Source organism: Trachurus trachurus (genome assembly GCF_905171665.1).
Source record: "Trachurus trachurus genome assembly, chromosome: 12".
Classification (NCBI taxonomy): Eukaryota; Metazoa; Chordata; class Actinopteri; order Carangiformes; family Carangidae; genus Trachurus; species Trachurus trachurus.
The window spans coordinates 28,141,640-28,159,946 of NC_139908.1; the positions used below are offsets into that span (position 1 = coordinate 28,141,640).

General features: G+C 41.1%; 1 protein-coding gene across 1 annotated transcript in view; it reads left to right on the forward strand.

The window, feature by feature from the left end:
- Positions 1–18,307, forward strand: part of vldlr (very low density lipoprotein receptor) — a 50,438-nt gene that overhangs the window by 20,635 nt on the left and 11,496 nt on the right. The window contains exons 5-16 of the mRNA XM_083983755.1: positions 1,122–1,330; positions 3,612–3,774; positions 4,718–4,840; positions 5,526–5,648; positions 8,378–8,497; positions 10,334–10,459; positions 12,232–12,403; positions 13,323–13,547; positions 13,657–13,775; positions 14,554–14,693; positions 16,634–16,775; positions 17,000–17,149. Coding sequence (XP_083839881.1) covers positions 1,122–1,330; positions 3,612–3,774; positions 4,718–4,840; positions 5,526–5,648; positions 8,378–8,497; positions 10,334–10,459; positions 12,232–12,403; positions 13,323–13,547; positions 13,657–13,775; positions 14,554–14,693; positions 16,634–16,775; positions 17,000–17,149 — 1,812 coding nt within the window. The remainder of the gene's footprint in view (positions 1–1,121; positions 1,331–3,611; positions 3,775–4,717; positions 4,841–5,525; positions 5,649–8,377; positions 8,498–10,333; positions 10,460–12,231; positions 12,404–13,322; positions 13,548–13,656; positions 13,776–14,553; positions 14,694–16,633; positions 16,776–16,999; positions 17,150–18,307) is intronic.

Genomic DNA, 18,307 nt, shown 5'->3' on the forward strand with positions numbered 1-18,307 from the left:
TGAGTCTGATTAGATATTGACACTCCAACCGGTAGATTGTCAAGATGCATGGAGCAGGTTCTTCTTGGACCAAGGTGATTTTGCATATCATGATATTCTGCTGCATCATCAAATATGAATAAAGCAGCTCGGATCACTGAAGAAGAAGTAGTAACCCCCTAAAAGCCTGTACAATGTGATTCTCATTATATATGTACATTATTATTGTTATTATCAAAGGCTGGATTGCTTAAAGGGATACGCCAACATTTCGTGTTTTTCGTGTCTTGCCTCACTCCCGAGTCCATGACCAGCAGATAGACACCATCCTTTCGACTGTGCGTGCAGTAACAAGGGAGATAGAGAGATAGATAGAGAGATAGATAGCCCGTAATTAGCTTAGTTGAAACTCTGGAAGTGTATAGGTAGTGTTAGCCTGTCTCCTACCCGAGCCGAAATCAGCAGTCAGAAGCTGATTTCATTTTAGCTCTAAACTCTGTAAATATATCACTTTATCCACATTTCAAACATGTTTAGGTGAGAAAGTAGCCGTTTAGATCAGCAGTGTGTCGTTAATTTGTCTAAATACCAGCTGTTTACAATTTTGTTCAGACGAATTCGGCGCTACTCAAGCTAGCTGTTGTGACCAACACACTTCCTGTTACTTTCACAAAATAAAACACCCGTTTCCCTTTACATACAGAAAACCATGACGATAGAATCTGTGCTTTTACTTTGAAATAGGAAGCTAACCGATCTGGTCCCGTTAACGGCATTTGACCGCTCAAGATGCCTTACCGGAGAGTTTTGTCAGCTCTGAGACAAAGATCGACCGCCGGTTTCCGTTTAGAGTTGCTGTAGAGTTTCTCTGATGACTTTAGGTGGAGGCAGGCTAACACTACCTATACACTTCCAGTGTTTGAGCTAAGCTAATTAAGGACGATACGGCTCTATCTCCCTTGTTACTGCACACACAGTCGAAAGGATGGTGTCTATCTGCTGGTCATGGACTCGGGAGTGAGGCAAGACACAAAAAAAAAATATTGGTGTATCCCTTTAAGTAAATGCTGTTTCTGTTTTTGCGACACAGCTGTTAACCACAACTCCCACATTTTATCCTCTCCCTCCACAACCGCCTCCAGGTAACATCACCTGCGCTCCGAACGAGTTCACGTGCGCCAGCAGCCGCTGCATCTCGCAAAACTTTGTGTGCAACGGTGAGGACGACTGTGGCGACGGCTCGGATGAGGTGGAATGTGCGCCGTCCTCCTGCGGTCCCAGTGAATTCCAGTGCGGGAACTCGTCGTGCATCCCCGCCAGCTGGGTGTGTGACGACGATGTTGATTGTCAGGTGAGTGTCAATCACATGGAGCATAAATTCAGGCATGCAGATTGCTAGTTGTACATAAAACACACACTAAACACTAACGTTTCCCAACATTGGGAAGTCAAGACAACTGTCTGAATTGCAAATTCAGTAAAACCGCTTAGGTAAAAGGATAAGCTTTGATCCTAAGCTAATTTTATGAATGGACTCTGAAGATACATGTCATATAGTGGTAAAGTTGTGGTCACAGCTAATGAAGAATAAACATGATACATTGCTATGAGGTTCACATTTCTTCAGATTTCTCATGTTGAACCTGGTGTGACCAGTGATGCAGAGGTTCAGAAGAGACCCATCTACTGGTGTACCAGCCAACTAGAGTTGATGTGGTGCATCATTCACACTCTCATGTTTACGACTTACTGTGTGAGAGCCATTTGACCTTGCTACTGTTCTCTACTCAGTATAACCTTCCCTCTGAGTAGAAGAACTGTTGGTAACACTTTAGATTAGGGAACACATATTCACCATTAAGTAGGTGCTTATTAATATGCATATAAGTAGCTTACTAGCTCCTTATTAGTGTTAAGCACGTATTAACACCTTATTCCACATAGCCTTATTCTACCTCTATTACACCATGAATTAAGATTTTTCCTGATATTAACTCCTAATTATCGCTTATTCATTGTAAATTAATGCATTAATACTACTAATTCAGAGTGATAAAGGAAGAATTACTGTTGTTGTGCTACTGCCCCTGTACAAGGCCCTAATAACCCACTGGTTATTCACATCATTATTCAGAAACAACAATGCATTATTTTACAATAAGCCATAATTAGGAGTTAATATCAGGAAAAATCTTAATTCATGGTGTAATAGAGGTAGAAATTAAGGCTATGTGGAATAAGGTGTTAATACGTGCTTAATAATTACTAATAAGGAGCTAGTAAACTACTTATATGCATATTAATAAGCACCTAGTTAATAGTGAATATGTGTTCCCTAATCTAAAGTGTTACCAAATTGTTTTAAGTAGTTTATGGTTAACATGTCTGCTTTTTCCTGACCTCAAGGTCTCTACTTTGCACTACAATCGCAACAAACAAAAACGTAATCTTAAGCTTATAAATGACTTGAGTTTAATGCAGGGACTTTACAAAGTCAAAGATACCTTTTTTTAAAAATATAAAACTCAAAATCAAGTTTTATTTTAATCTGTATTTTAGGGGAAATTGAGCATCACTTTATCATATCACTAATTACTTTATACATGCAGCACACATAAACACACTTGCCCCTGTTTTCTTGTAAATTTGCCCTCAACATAATGAATTGCTCAGGGTTATATCACAAGACACACACACACACACACACACACACACACACACACACACACACACACACACACACACACACACACACACACTGACTCTACAAGTTCAGCATCAAGTGGTTATTGACCAATCTCTCCCCTGCTCATTCTCTCTCTAATCCTAACCCTCTCTCTCTCACACACACACACACAGTGGATCTAATAACATTTCACATGGCGGATCAAGTGCTGCTGTGTTTTGCTGCATACATGTTAATCAGCTGTGTAGTTACACTGTGACGACCCAACAAGACAATAAAAACATGTTGCAAACGTTGACGCCCCCGTCTTCAATAACAAGGTCATTGTCCTCCCCACCCTGTACTCTCTCACACTCAGCCAGTTCTGCGTCATTGTTAAACAGTAATGGAGAGCACACACAAACATTGCACACACACCACATTCACAGTCCATTAATCTGCTCCCACATGAGTCAGTGACTCTGAGATGATGAAAGTGTGAGAAACTCTTCCCGCTGCTCCTCTTGATCCCATTCTGTCTGAGTGCCCAGTTTTAATTTTAAAGAGGGTAATTATCTATGGGATGTGAGCGCTTACTGCTCTGATCTGTGCTGTCATCTCCTTGATCACCTGTCGAACGGCGTGGACTGGCCATGATCTCTTTGTTTGGATGCTGTCAATTAGGTTTGCTCTAAATGTAAGTGAATGTCTCTGTGAACACTGGAAAAACTCATGCAACGGCCGATATTGTGATGTGAAGAACTAGAATGGTTGATTTGTCATCATGGGTTCTCTTATGCTTCTCTTTAGCTAAAAGCTAGTGGAGGTAAAACGAGACATTCTCACTTACATCCTCATATTTTCTCATGACACACAATAAACAGGCAAACGGTAACTTGTTTTTCGTAATGAGCATCATCCAATTCTCTTTCTCTATTAAATCTCTCTTGTCATCCGGCTGCTCTAGGACCAGTCCGACGAGTCTCCGTCTCGTTGCGGCCGCCACCCGACGCCACCGGCCAAATGTTCGTCCAGCGAGATGCAGTGCCGCTCAGGAGAGTGTATTCACAAGAAGTGGAGGTGTGATGGAGACCCTGACTGCAAGGACGGCAGCGATGAAGCCAACTGTCGTATGTACAATACAGATGACCAGTCACACTTTGGACATGGAGCATTTTAAAGCAGTTACCACATTCTGTTAAGTTGCAGCTGCAGCTTGATGTATAGGGTTTATTTCCAGACTGTATAGTATACTGTAACTGTGATGCTCATGAAGTCTAGATTTTTCCAATTGATAAAAGACATGTTGAAGAAGGAAACTGTCAACTGTCAGGTCTTTTGAAACACACTAGTGATGAGTCATTAGTGTCATCACAAACCCAAGCTGATGACTTATTTGTTTTTCAGAACCACAGTCCACAAAGACAGAAAAGCAGCAAATTCTTACATTTGAGATTTGAGAAGAATTATTGAACATTAAAAACAGCTGTTGGTTTGATTTAAAGGTCCAGTGTGTAAAATGCGGGGAAAACCGTGATATCTAGTGTTGAGATTCTAGTTTACAGCGCTCACTCGCAATCACCCCTCCCATCGGCAAAGTGACGGTGACAAAAAAACGTGTTTACCACAACTGGGAGTATTTCAGGAGAATGGAGCCATGAGGTGAAGATCTAAACCATTTTACCACATGTCTGCTGTTTCCTCCTCCTTCTTGGTTGGTTTATTTATGAACACCAAACTCTTGAAACGTGCTCTCTGACTGGCTGGATTTCTCGCTCAGGTTGCCGTACAAACATGGCGGCGCAAGATGGCCACACTCTCTAAATCAAGACCCTTGTTACAGTACTGTATATGTATATATATATAAAAGAAGAATTATAAGGCTACGAAAACCAAACCAATTTTATTTTATAGTGATTATACACAATATTCATGGGTAGTAGATTCAGATTTTGCCAGTAAACCTTGACCATTATTACACACTGGACCTTTAAGCAGTTGGCTAATTGAGAAATGTATTCAGCTTTACTTTGTGTGTCTGTGTGTGTGTGTGTGTGTGCGTGTCTTTGGCAGCTGTACGCACCTGTGGAGCGGATCAGTTCAAATGTGATGATGGAAACTGCATCATGGGCAGCCGACAGTGTAACGGTGCCAGAGACTGCAGCGATGGATCAGATGAAGCCAACTGCAAAAATAGTACGTTGTGTGTCCAACTGTCGGGCAAGAAACCTTTATCTTTGAGTGTGTGTTTATTTTGACATTTAACCGTGGGGTTCACATGCTGTGTGTTAGTATACAGCAGATGTGGTGGTCAAGTAAACAGTTCCTGTATATTTTCTACATGTATTTTAACACAGATTAAAAAAAAAAGTCATAATCCACTGCTTGGTGTTGTTATGCGTTTTTATTTTTTTGCTCATTTACCAGAAAAACCTCCTGCTGTTAAGTTTCCAAACTGATTTTAAAGAGTGACAGGTTTATGGCAGACTGCCACTCAGCTGTGAGAAATGTTGTTTTTTCAAAGTTTTTAACACAAACTGTAGACAAAAATGTAGACTGAGCAGAGCTTGACATTTTCATCAGTGAATACATGTTGGCAATAATGTTTTTGTAGTTACAGTATGTTGTTTTGTCACACACAACCCTGCGGTAGAATCTCACACCTGCTGAAGTTCAGGTTGTGAAGAGTCGATGAATCTGTCAAGAAACACTTAGAGATTTCTGAAAATGTGGTTGTTTGCTTTCTTAGCAAGATGTTGTGGTAATTCTGAAGACAGATCCAGGAAGAAACTAGTTGAAGTAAAGCCTGGTTCAGTAACAGACAGGACATTAAAGAGTGAGCTATTATAATATGTGAATAACCAGTGATGTCTCTTTACAGTGACTCAGTGTAATGGGCCAGAAAAGTTCAAGTGTCGCAGCGGGGAGTGTATCGAGATGAGCAAAGTGTGCAACAAGGCCCGGGACTGTCCCGACTGGAGTGATGAACCCATCAAGGAATGCAGTGAGTAATTAAAAAAAACTTGGCATGCTATGAAGATATGTACCGTAAGAAGTCTAAGAGAAAAGTAGAGCAGGTCACTCCCAGATCTCAATGTGATAGAAATCTGTTATTTTCTGCTTTTTCTCTATTTTTATAGAAGTTTTAGTTAGTTAGTTAGTTTAGTTTATTTTGGACATGTTAAAAGAAATAAAACATAATACAGTAATGGACAGACACAACAAATAAAAACTTTGCAAAGACAACACATGAACAAAAATAAAATAATTGAAAATAAAGATAATTAGGTTTTTTCTTTTTTTCTTTCTTTTTTTTTCATATCCGAAAAGGAGTGGGAAGAAGTAAAACTTATTTACTCCCACCCCTTATTCCTAAATTATCTATCGAGCTTTCTTGTCATTATAATCTATACAATAAATTAATTTATGAGTTTATCTAGCTGGATTTATTCTAATATATTATCACTAATCTTTATCTCTCTGATAAACAGTATAAGTATATACATATATAGATTTATTCTAATATATTATCACTAATCTTTATCTCTCTATATAGTCATATACATATAAAGACATATACAAACACATACATACAAAGACACAATGTGGAGTTTGTGTGAAGCTCACATGTCCAAACTTTTCACCAACATCGCCACCTGTAGCAGACACAGCTTGGGTGCAGAGTAGTGTGTCGATCCTAAACCAAAGACTTTTGTCCAGTGGAAGAACCGTCACTCTTTGACCATTTGTGCTTTTGTTGTAAACGGTTTATAAACGGTGTCTGTTTGCAGCTCCCTACAATCTTCAGTGAGGAAATAGAGATGCAGAGTGGTTTGTGCAGGAAAGGTGTAGATGGCACCTGAGCTGATGATAAAAAAACATTGACTTCTGAAATTGGAATTGTATGAACCGGACGTTTCTGTATTCCTTCTATATAAAGCGGTCGCTGCACACCAGGGTTCTCTAGACAAACTGGGTTAAACTACATGACATCTCTCTCTATTGCACATGGATGCTGATAATATGTGCACTTTAGAAATGAACTGCAGGACACAGAAAATCTGCATGAGGTTGGATTTATGTCAAATAATTCTTCATGGGTCAAAAAACTCTGCTTTGCACCATCAGAATATGAACCATCTGAATCTGAACTAGAGGGCATGTCATATCTTGGCATATGTCAATAATCATTGTGATATTGTGCAGTTGGTGCTGAGCTATTGGTACTGGTGTTGAGTTAAGGGGAGGAGACTTTTTTCTATTGTCCTACTCCTAAGAAAATGGGGCATAGTCCACAGCAGACCCAGCTCTGTATCTTTGTAAATCCAGAACAAACAGCAGCTCAAAAGAAAAAGATCTGTACTTGTCTTTCCTCATGAGAAAGAACAGCCAAATGTCTTGTCTTATGTACTCACATTCTTACACTCAAGTAACCTAGCGCTAGTCATGCTTTTTACTGCTGTGGGTAAACTGCACTCAGGATAAACAGATTGCACTTGTCCTGTCTACCAGTGATGTGTGCAGTCGTGTTAGTTATCTTGATCATAAAAGCTGCACAGTAGAGATCAGTGTCCAACCACATTCACTCAGACTGCTCTTCCTGGACTGCCTGGTCTCCCTGCAGACTTTAGTCAACAAACTGCTGCTGCTTGGACCTAGGGATTTTCAAAGTTGGAAACTTTCCATGGGAATTAACGGGAATATATGGGAATAAACGAGAATAAATCCGTAATTTACAAAATTGAAGGTTGGAACTTAAATATAGTTGGGGAAAATATATTGTCGCATAATCTTGGCTAAAACAACCAGATTTAATGCAAGTACACTTGAATATCTGCTATTCCTCAATCACATGCACACAGCACACTGCTAACTGCAGGGCTATAGGCCACGCCCCCTACTGCACTGTGCATTCCTCCATCACACGCACAGATGATTGCTTGAACCCTGGAGGCCACACTTTTGGGCTCATTTTACTTTTTGATTTTCCTTGTTGTTCAGCAAAAGAATTGATTGTTCTCATCCAAGAATTAAAACTTGGTAAAGTTCTACTCACAAATAGATCTGTTGAAATGTTATGTATTTTAATTGTATTATTTTGCATGGATGTCTGCTTATGACAAAACAAAATATTTACATTCATGTTTGGATATGTTTAAATTACCCCCAATTTCCAGTTATTTCCCATTAATTCCCATGGAAAGTTTCCAATTTGACCGTCAACACAGACCGTCAAAGTCCAGGACGTCCATCTCCTTCAACAGTGACTCCCACAGAAATGTGTCCGGAGCCCTGTCAGTTTAGCAGATGGCACAGCCGTGGTGGGATTAATCTCCCCACAACAACAAATCTGGGTACAGACAGGAGGGGGGGGGACCAGAGGACTGGTGTAGAGCAAACAACCTCTGCATCAATGTGGAGAAGACAAAGGAGGTGATTGTAGCAGCTGTGGAGGTGGTCGCCAGTTTCAAGTACCAGTGGGTGCACATTTCCAATGGCCCAAACTGGACCTGAAACACAGCCAGTATTATAAAGAAGACCCACCAATATGTTTGTAGAGAGTGTCCTTGCATCCTACATAGGGTTGCAAAATTCTATGGGAATTATGGGAATTTATGGGAATTAACAGGAAATTGGCGGTAATTTAAGACAAATGCATATTGGACCATAACTATCACATTCTCAGATGAATGTTTCTAAACTGTCGATGCCGGTTTCCTTCATGTGCTACAGATCTAAATGAGTGTCTCCTAAATAATGGCGGCTGCTCTCACATCTGCAAGGACATGGTGATTGGCTTTGAGTGTGACTGCACACCTGGACTGCAGCTCATTGACCACAAGACCTGTGGAGGTAGGTGACCTTAAAATCATTGCAGACAGCTTCACATATTAAATTAGATTTTGTTAAACACTGCATCATTTTACTGATTAGCAATGTTTACCAGTTGTAGAAAGCACTTCTTTTACCAGACGAGTTGTATGAAGTTTGATAAATGTGTTGAGTCATTGGTAGTTGGCATTGAAGGAGATTTGAAAATGAGATGACCCCACTTGATGTCCCCAACAGCATGGGGTTATATTAAAGGGATAGTTCAACATTTTGGCAAATTGGCCCATTGCCATAATCCCTATAGTCATAGCAGTAGGTTTGTTACCTTTAATTGTCGGTGCAAGCTATTTTTAGAACGGCGGAGCAGAGCCGTGAGCTGCTCAGAGCTACACTACGGAGGCTGATGGAATTTCTTGGTTTTCCTCATCAAACTCATCAAATACACAATCCAACAACTCCACAACGCTCTGGTGGACAAGTTGTGACCTGCACATTCACCACGCTATGAGATAATAACACAACGTTACCAGACAGAGTTGTTTTAGAGGTAAATACATGCAAAGCCGCTGATGCGTGTTGCCTTCTGGGACAGTTTCATAACGTTCCATTATTATTTCATAGCGTGGTGAATGTGCAGGTCACAACTTGTCCACCAGAGCGTTTTGGAGTTGTTGGATTGTGTATTTGATGAGTTTGATGAGGGAAACAAGAAATCCCATTAGCCTCCGTAGTGTAGCTCTGAGCAACTCGCCACTCCGCCGCTCTGCTCCGCCGTTCTAAAAATAGCTTGCACCGACAATTAAAGGTAACGAACCTACTGCTATGACTATAGGGATTATGGCAATGGGCCAATTTGCCAAAATGGTGAACTATCCCTTTAAACCTGGTGGATGGAAACCATAAAGTCTCTGGCAGCCGTTGTCCAAAGCACACAGGAAGTCGGCCATTTTGAGTGTTGGTCAATGGGCCTATTTGCCATTAAAATTAAAATCCCTCTCACTCCCACACATTTTATCACCAGTTAATCCAGAAAACCATTTAATTACAGTGGTTCTTAGACTTGCTTTATCACTGAGATGGAAAATGCACCGGAGGAGAATCATAACCTTATGTCTTCACAACTCCCAAAATTAATTTAAAATCTGAATTTACTATTTTTGCGTTGTTTGCAAATAAAACAAATTGATTCTTTCTTGTGACTCACTAACCCTCCTTGCTGGGTCAGACATCAAGTTGGCTGCTTGTGCGAGTTATAGCCAGTACATATGCTTATTGAGCACTTCTGGCCTCTGAAGCATTTAGTGTGTAATGCGATCGGCTATGTTGTAATCTTTTTTCTAAAAGCTGAAATTCTGTTATGTTCAGGAGGCGCTGAGCCGAACGTTTTGTTACTGAGCCAATCTTGGCCACGAATGCTGCTTTTGAATATTGGGAAATGTGAATAATCCCATCTAGAATGAACCTCCCTGGTTGCATAATAGCGCTTAATCTACTCCCTGATGTAAAATCACAGCTAAACTCCTGGAAATATTTGAATATGTACGCTTAATTCTGATGAGATCATTCTGGCAAAAAGTCAACAGCAATCAAAGGAATCATTTAAATCTTTTAGGTCCCAGGCTCCCAGCAGTTAAATCTCGTGCAACAGGAATCATAGGAATGACAGAAAAAGTGTTTGGTCCCAAAAAACACAGTGTACTTTGCGCCTTGACAGGTTTTCATCTTTTACTTGCATCAGAGCAGAGTGTTGATTACCCAGACCGAAGCATTCAGCAGACCTGTTTAATTAAACATGTCAGACAGCAGCTGTTTTCATCTGCCCCCTCCCCCCTTCACCTCCTCCTCCTCTGTTTGCAGACATCAACGAGTGCCTGAATCCTGGCATCTGCAGTCAGATCTGCATCAATCTGAAGGGAGGATACAAGTGTGAATGCCACAATGGATACCAGATGGATCCCACCACAGGAGTCTGCAAGGCTGTTGGTGAGTGGACAGCTGAGAACGTAGCACAAGATCGTCAGCCCTCAAACTTAGAGAACAAGTGGAGTTATGTAAGACATGCCTCTTTTTGCTTCTGTCACTGGTTTCTTCTCGTGAAACTAAAGACGTTTTGTTAATCCACTGTATTTTTATCATTCCTTTAACACGAGAACTGCCAAGACGTCAGACTGTCTTGGCAGTTCTCGTGTTAAAGGAATGGTTTTGGGGTTTTTTTTTGTGTAAAATAACTTTGTTTACACAGCAGGTCTCCCAGTCCGTGACTTTTCCTCATGTATTTCAGTTCAATTCAATTCAAAAAACTTTATTGTCTATCACAAGGGCAGAAAATTGCCATTAGTTTGGGCTCTAAACAGTTAGACATACAAACACCAATGTAAATGGTAAATGGTAAATGGTCTTGTATTTATATAGCGCTTTACTATACCTGAACGATACCCAAAGCGCTTTACAGTACATCACATTCACCCATTCACACACACATTCACACACTGATGGCGGTAGCTGCCATGCAAGGCGCTGACCACGACCCATCAGGAGCAAGGTGGGTAAGGTGTCTTGCCCAAGGACACTACGGCAGCAACCGGGACAGAGCGGGATCATGTAAAAACTCACAGAAAAAATCTCACATAAAAGCTATAAAATTCACATGACGCTCACATAAAAGCTGAGACAGCAAGTAGATCTTGCCCTAAAAACAGGTACCTATTTCTTTTCTTTTTGATGGTTTCTGAAGTCCACAACTTATTAAATTGAAACATACTCGATTTCTGAGCATTTATTGCTGAGTAGTTCTGCCCTGTGGATCTCAAAACAATATGCACCGATAATTAAAGGTAATCAACCTACCCCTATGATTGTAGGTATTATGGCAATAGACGAATGAGGAGTTTTGGAAAGCAAAGTGTTTGTGTCCCATGAGCCTCCGTGTGCACTGTGAAATTCTTGGACCGGCGCAAGACGGACGTCTTGCCAAGAATGTTTTCATTGATCAAGAATGAAAGTCGGAGGTTTGAAGACGATCAGATACCGTCGTAGTCCCGACCATAAACGACGATTCGGCGGCGTTATTCCCATGACTCGCCAGGCAGCGTCTGGGAAACCGAAAGTAGGAAATGCTGGGCGAGTCGACCCCTACAGTAATAACACAATAACGATAAAGACAAAACGATAGTGGTAACGTAGATTCATCCACATTAACATGAGACTCTTTTATAACCAAAAGCAAGCTCCTCATTGTCCCTTTAAGTAGTTGTGAAAAAATTAACTGTGACAGCACATACTAACCCTAATTTTTAGAAATGGACCTTAACATCTTCAACCATATGCAAATAAAGGATAACCCAAATCTGATCAAAAAGGCTTGATGTTGCTTAGCTGGAGATGCAGATGGCTAATGATCCTCTACCATTGTTTCTGCAATGAAAAGACTTTTGTTACTCATTTACAAAGGCCATCACTGTATCCATGTTTTTTCCAAGTAAACCAGCAACACAGCCTATAAAGCCTTCTTTCAATTAGAATTTTTTTTTGTCATACCATAAACTTGCTCTGCTCCGACATAAAAAAAAAAACCACACACTTTAACAACATTTTGTTCAGTTTTAAACATTTCCTCAGGCCAGTTCTATCAGAAGCTGCAGTGCCCAGCATCAGTAAGAGGCATAGAGAAACCTGAGCTCCATGTTGAAGAAATGAGCTGTCAGATGAACCTTCAGCTTCTGTTTCTTCTTTAACAAAGTCTTTCCTGTCCTCAGGTAAAGAACCCTGCCTGATCTTTACTAACCGCCGTGACATCCGTAGACTGGGTCTGGAGAGGAAGGAGTACACTCAGATTGTGGAGCAGCAGAGGAACACAGTGGCTCTGGACGCAGACTTTGACCAGCAGATGATCTTCTGGGCTGACCTGGGTCGGAAGGCCATATATAGGTATATTACACCCGACATACAGCCACAAAAACGGGACAGCAAAAAAAAAAAAAAAAGTTGAAAAATCTTTAATTTTCATGTGGGAAAAGGAATTAATCAAGTTCTCTCCATTTGGTTCTCATATTTTGAATATATGAATGAATGAGATGGATCTTTTCTGAATTGCTAGAACTGAAGAGTTTGAATATTAGCTTCCAGATTAATACACAGGGTAGGGATGTTTGGCTGGATTAAATTTCAGAATGCACCTAAAATGCACTCTAACCTTTACAGGTGAACTTAATTTAAAGGGATAGCTCACCCAAAATTCAAATTTCACTCATTATCTACTCACCCTCATGTCAGCTAAGAGCTGTGAGAATTTTCAGAGTCCTCCGTGCCTTCTCTGAGTTACGGGGGGGTTTGCCCAGCAGTATTTGTCATAATGGTTGTGAATGGATACCAACTTTCTTTGTCCAAAAAGACACACCAAAAAACATCCAAATACCTCCATACTGCTCATCTGTAATGTCCCTCTTGTATTGAAGCCCCGACACGAGAAATTGTTCTGAAAAAAATGAAATAAGTCTATATTTTAAGCTTGTTTATAGCGGAAGCTCCCAGTGTCTCAGTTCACTGCTCTTCCTGTGTCAGTGCAAATCTCGCGTGATTTGCACTGACTGGTGGAACAATTTCTCATGTCGGGGCTTCAATACAAGAGGGACATCAAGTTATTGAGACATTGAGATTTTGGTTGTGCTATAGCCACCACTGTCGTTAGCTTTTGTTTGAGATAAAGAAATGACCATTGCGTTCATGATAGAATATCACTGTAGCATGAACTTTTTATAGGGATATTCTTGTCAAATATCCCTAACTTTTTGTGAGTAGTGTATGTTGAACAGTTTGTGTGACATTGTCTATGTCTCTGTCATCACAGCACTGTGCTAGACAAACGAGGGGACATCAGCACCCATAAAAAAGTGATAGACAACGTCCAGACTCCAGTTGGAATCGCTGTGGACTGGATCTATAAGAACCTGTACTGGTCTGATCTCAGCACCAAAACCATTTCTGTGTCCAACTTCAATGGAACCAGACAGAAAGTTCTGTTCAACAGAAGCCTTAAAGAACCAGCTTCCATCGCCGTGGATCCACTGTCAGGGTGGGTGGAAAGCTTGTTGTTTGCATTATCTCAGATGAAAACCTTTTATTCTCCCATTGACAGTGTGCATTTTCAAATGTGTACATACATGTGTGTCCATGTCCTCTAGGTTTCTGTACTGGTCTGACTGGGGCGAACCAGCCAAGATTGAGAAGTCTGGTATGAACGGAGTGGACAGACAGGTTCTTGTTGCAACAGACATCCAGTGGCCTAATGGAATAACTCTTGGTAGGATTGCACACACGCACACATGAGCTGTTTTTGCCCTCAGCATGGCTGTACATTTCCTTCGCTTACCATTCACCTGAAATTCTGTATTTATGTTTTTCATCTTGCTGCTTTTAACGTTTCCACCAACATGTTTCAGGATTTAACAGTGACATTTTACACCTCAATCTTTTTTCTTTTTCAAATGCCACTTACATATCTTCAGTTAACGGTGTTTACATTTTTTCTGCCATTGTATGTTTGTTCAATCCATGCTTCAGCATCACTTCAGCTTTTCTCATGGTCCATATTTGCACTGCTTAACCCTCAACCCTTCAAACTGACTTTTGTTGACACCTCAACTCCATTTTAGTGTCTAGATTTTATCCACTATTTTGCATTTTGTTCAGTACTTCAGTTTAAACTGCCACCTTTTCTTTTAGTGCCGACACTCTGATTCAGCTCCAGTAATAACAAGTCTTTACAATTTGCAGCATTAATGGGAACATTACTAGTTTTATATACATCTTGTAGTGGCGTATTTATTAGTCAAGTTCATGAGCTTTGTTTACCAGTGATTAAAGACTCCTGACTGCAAGCACATTCTCACATTAGCTGATTGAATTCTCCCTGTGAGGATAATTAAAGCTGTGTTAATTAAAAAGAAAACAATTCTGTAATTCTGTTTTCTTTTCATTAATCTTTTTTTCCCCTCTCATTTCTTCCATTTCCATCTTTCATTTATTTTTACTCCTATTCACCCTCTCCTTCTTTCTTAAAACACCTTCTCTTCTCCCAGATCTGATCAAAGGCAGGTTGTACTGGGTGGACTCTAAGCTCCACATGCTCTGCAGTGTTGATCTCAATGGAGACAACAGGAAGAAAGTGCTGCAGTCCTCAGACTACCTGGCACACCCCTTTGCTCTCACTGTTTTTGAGGTACGGCAGCTGCTATAGTGAATGGCACACACACTTATTGTGTAGCTGATTTTAGTAGTTGTTCTGTTATTGTTTAGTTGTTTGTCTCATAATCCAGTTGCTGCCCATCATTAGAGCCCAAGCTCACTAAAGGGAGTGAGGACCCGATTGTATTTTATAAAATGCCTCAATAGCGCCTATGTAACGGATGTGCACTCACTCCACCCATAAAAGAGGTGCTAACCAACCCTCCAAGTGGTTGTCAACCTCTTGGCGAAGAGGTTGGCATCGTCGCCTCCGGTGCGGGAGGTCGCGGGATCGAACCCCACTTAGGGCAGGCCGTGATAAACACAACGCAGAGGGCCAGATATGACATCGGCTACACCTACAAATTTTCTCAAACCCCACCATGTTGGGCTACTACTCTGATGAAAATTGGTAGGAACATAGAACCTGCCAAGATGCAGCCATAGTCTAAAATTTAAAAGTTGTTAAAAGTTTGAGTCTTCATCAGAAAATGGGACAAGAGTCCAGGTCATAATAATCAAGACTTACAGCCCATAAAATGTAACCATGGTTGCACCATAGGAGTAACTCTCATTTAACAGAAATGTGCGTGAAGAATATCAACACAGACTACTGAATAACATGTAAGATTTGAAAGACTTTAGACATACCAGTCTATTATGCTCTCCAGGTGAGTGAAGGCTGAGTGGATGACGGATGAAATTGCCTCAAATGTGGACCGGTCCTTCCTAAAAGTGCACTGATGGGGTCCACTTTAATGCTGTCCTTTATGTGGGACATCACTAGTTAATTAATTGTCTCTGTCCATATTAAAGGGATACGCCAAAAAAAATGTTTGTGTCTTGCCTCACCCCCGAGTCCATGACCAGCAGATAGACACCATCCTTTCAACTGTGCGTGCAGTAGCAAGGGAGATAGAGCCGTATCGCCCATAATTAGCTTAGCTCAAACGCTGGAAGGTTATGGGTAGTGTTAGCCTGCCTCTTACCTGAGCTGAAATCAGCAGTCAGAAGCTGATTTCATTTTAGCTCTAAACTCTGTAAATATATCACTTTATCAACATTTCAAACATTTTTAGGGGAGAAAGTAGCCATTTAGATCAGTAAATAAGAACTTGTTCTTAATTGATTTTGCCTGGTTAAATAAAGGTTAAATAAATAAAATTAAAAAAGCAGTGTGTCGTTAATCTGTCTAAATACCAGCTGTTTACAGTTTTGTTTGGACGAATTCGGCGCTACTCAAGCTAGCCGTTGTGACCGACGCACTTCCGGTTAGTTTCACAAAATAAAACACCCGTTGCCCTTTACATACAGAAAACCATGACGATAGAATTTGTGCTTTTACTTTGAAATAGGAAGCTAACCTACCCTCGATGTAGCTTGAACCAAAATAAAGCGTCTTTGCTTGAACCCTCCGTTTTGACCGATCTCGTCCCGTTAGCGGCATTTGACCGCTCAAGATGCCTTACCGGAGAGTTTTGTCAGCTCTGAGACGAAGATCGGCCCGCCGGTTTCCGTTTAGAGTTGCTGAAGAGTTTCTCTGATGACTTTAGGTGGAGGCAGGCTAACACTACCTATACACTTCCAGTGTTTGAGCTAAGCTAATTACGGGCGATACGGCTCTATCTCCCTTGTTACTGCACGCACAGTTGAAAGGATGGTGTCTATCTGCTGGTCATGGACTCGGGAGTGAGGCATGACACGTAAAAAAAAAAATTTTGGTGTATCCCTTTGAAGTACTGGCAGATGTTTTTAACAGCTCCCTATCTTAGTCAGCCCTTGGACACAGTCTCACAACCTGTCCAGGATGTTGTCTGGGCCTTGCTGCTCCTCCTCACGTCCTCTGTAGACAGACTGTAGACAGACTGTAGACAGACTGTAGGCAGATCACCATGGAGCTGTGGGATGAGCTGTGTTTTTCTGTCTCGTCCCAAGGATCGAGTCTTTTGGACAGACGGTGAAAATGAAGCCATCTACGGCGCAAACAAGTTCACAGGCTCCGACGTGGTGACTCTGGCCAGCAACCTGAACGACCCCCAGGACATCATCGTCTATCATGAGCTGATCCAGCTATCGGGTAAGAACCTAAGAGAGGGAGTGGAGCGCTAATTAATACTAAGCAGGGGGATGAATGGACAGATATTAAGGGTCTGAGCTGGAAAATCCTAGAAAGTCTTTCATGCTCAAAAGTCCATCACCTCTGGGTTGATGGACGTTTTTTATTTTTTATATTGTTTAATGTAGTTTGGAAATGTTCTATATGAATGCCAAACTTTTAATGCGTGTTCTTGACCCTGACAGGTACTAACTGGTGCTCAGAAAAAGGGCAAAATGGAGGTTGTAGCTACATGTGTCTACCTGCTCCACAAATCAACAAACACTCGCCCAAATACACCTGTGTGTGTCCAGAGGGACAAGAGCTGACTGCTGACGGCTTACGCTGCAGACCTGGTGAGTTGCTTTTTTTTTTTGGGGGGGGGGGGGCATTTTATTCATTCAACCAACCCCAGAGAACATGCAAGCAAATATGCAACATGCATCACTGGATCCATTGAATTCATCATCCTCGGTGTTGCTTCTAAACAATTCCTCCAACTCTGGAGGTAGATGAAACCCCGTCTCTGTCATCAGACTCACCATCAGCATCAGTCAGTCCGGCCTTTATTTTTCCATTTCCATGTTTTTCCATATTCTGTGTTATAGAACTGTTTTCTTGTCTGCATACAACATCTATTGCACGTCTGCCCGTCCTGGGTGAGGGACCATCCAATGACTTGCTGGAAAGTTGCATGGCACATCCGGCCGGTTGCCGTGAAGCTGTGCTCTCCATCTCCAAAGAAGCCTTTTCTTTTTGGTGGCATTTTATTTGTGTTCTCTTTGTCTTTTTATGGGCGTGTATTTGTTTCGATGGTGCAGTAGCAGCGCTCAGTTGTCACAAGTTGTAGACGGTGCCTTCTTGTGGTCACTGATGGCGTATATTTTTGATATGTAAGTCGCATGGCCAGACAACCTACTAAAAAAAAAGCGCAACTTATAGTCCAGAAAATATGGTACTTGTATAAGTGAAACGAAGACAGTGACTCTTGTAGGACCCACAAATTAATCTGCTGTTTGCTCCAACAATCCAACAACCATATGTGACGATGCTTCATGTGATCTGCATACAAGCATGGCTTGCTGACTGCTTTTGTGAAAAAGGCAGCTGCTTTTAATAATTTGAAAGCATGCGTGGACACTGTGGGGCTGCAAAATAAATCAATTTAATATGAACATGTTGATTCATATGGGTCCACAATCACATGGCCATTCTGCTGCAGAGAGATCTGTTGCAAGAGACCAGTCACATCATGAAAACAAAGCTGCACAAGAACATGACATGTGCAAATACAGTGGGACAATGTAAAACAAATAAGAGATGCTACATGACGAGAAAATGTATTGAAAGATAGCTTTATGAATGGAAATCAAATATATAGTAAAATATCAAAATTCCATCTGACTGATTTCAAATTTGCCACTGGATGTTTTTTGATATGGTGTGGATGGTATTGTGGTATAACATAAACATACCTGTATTTGTGGATTGGGAGTGTATACTAATGGCTAGGC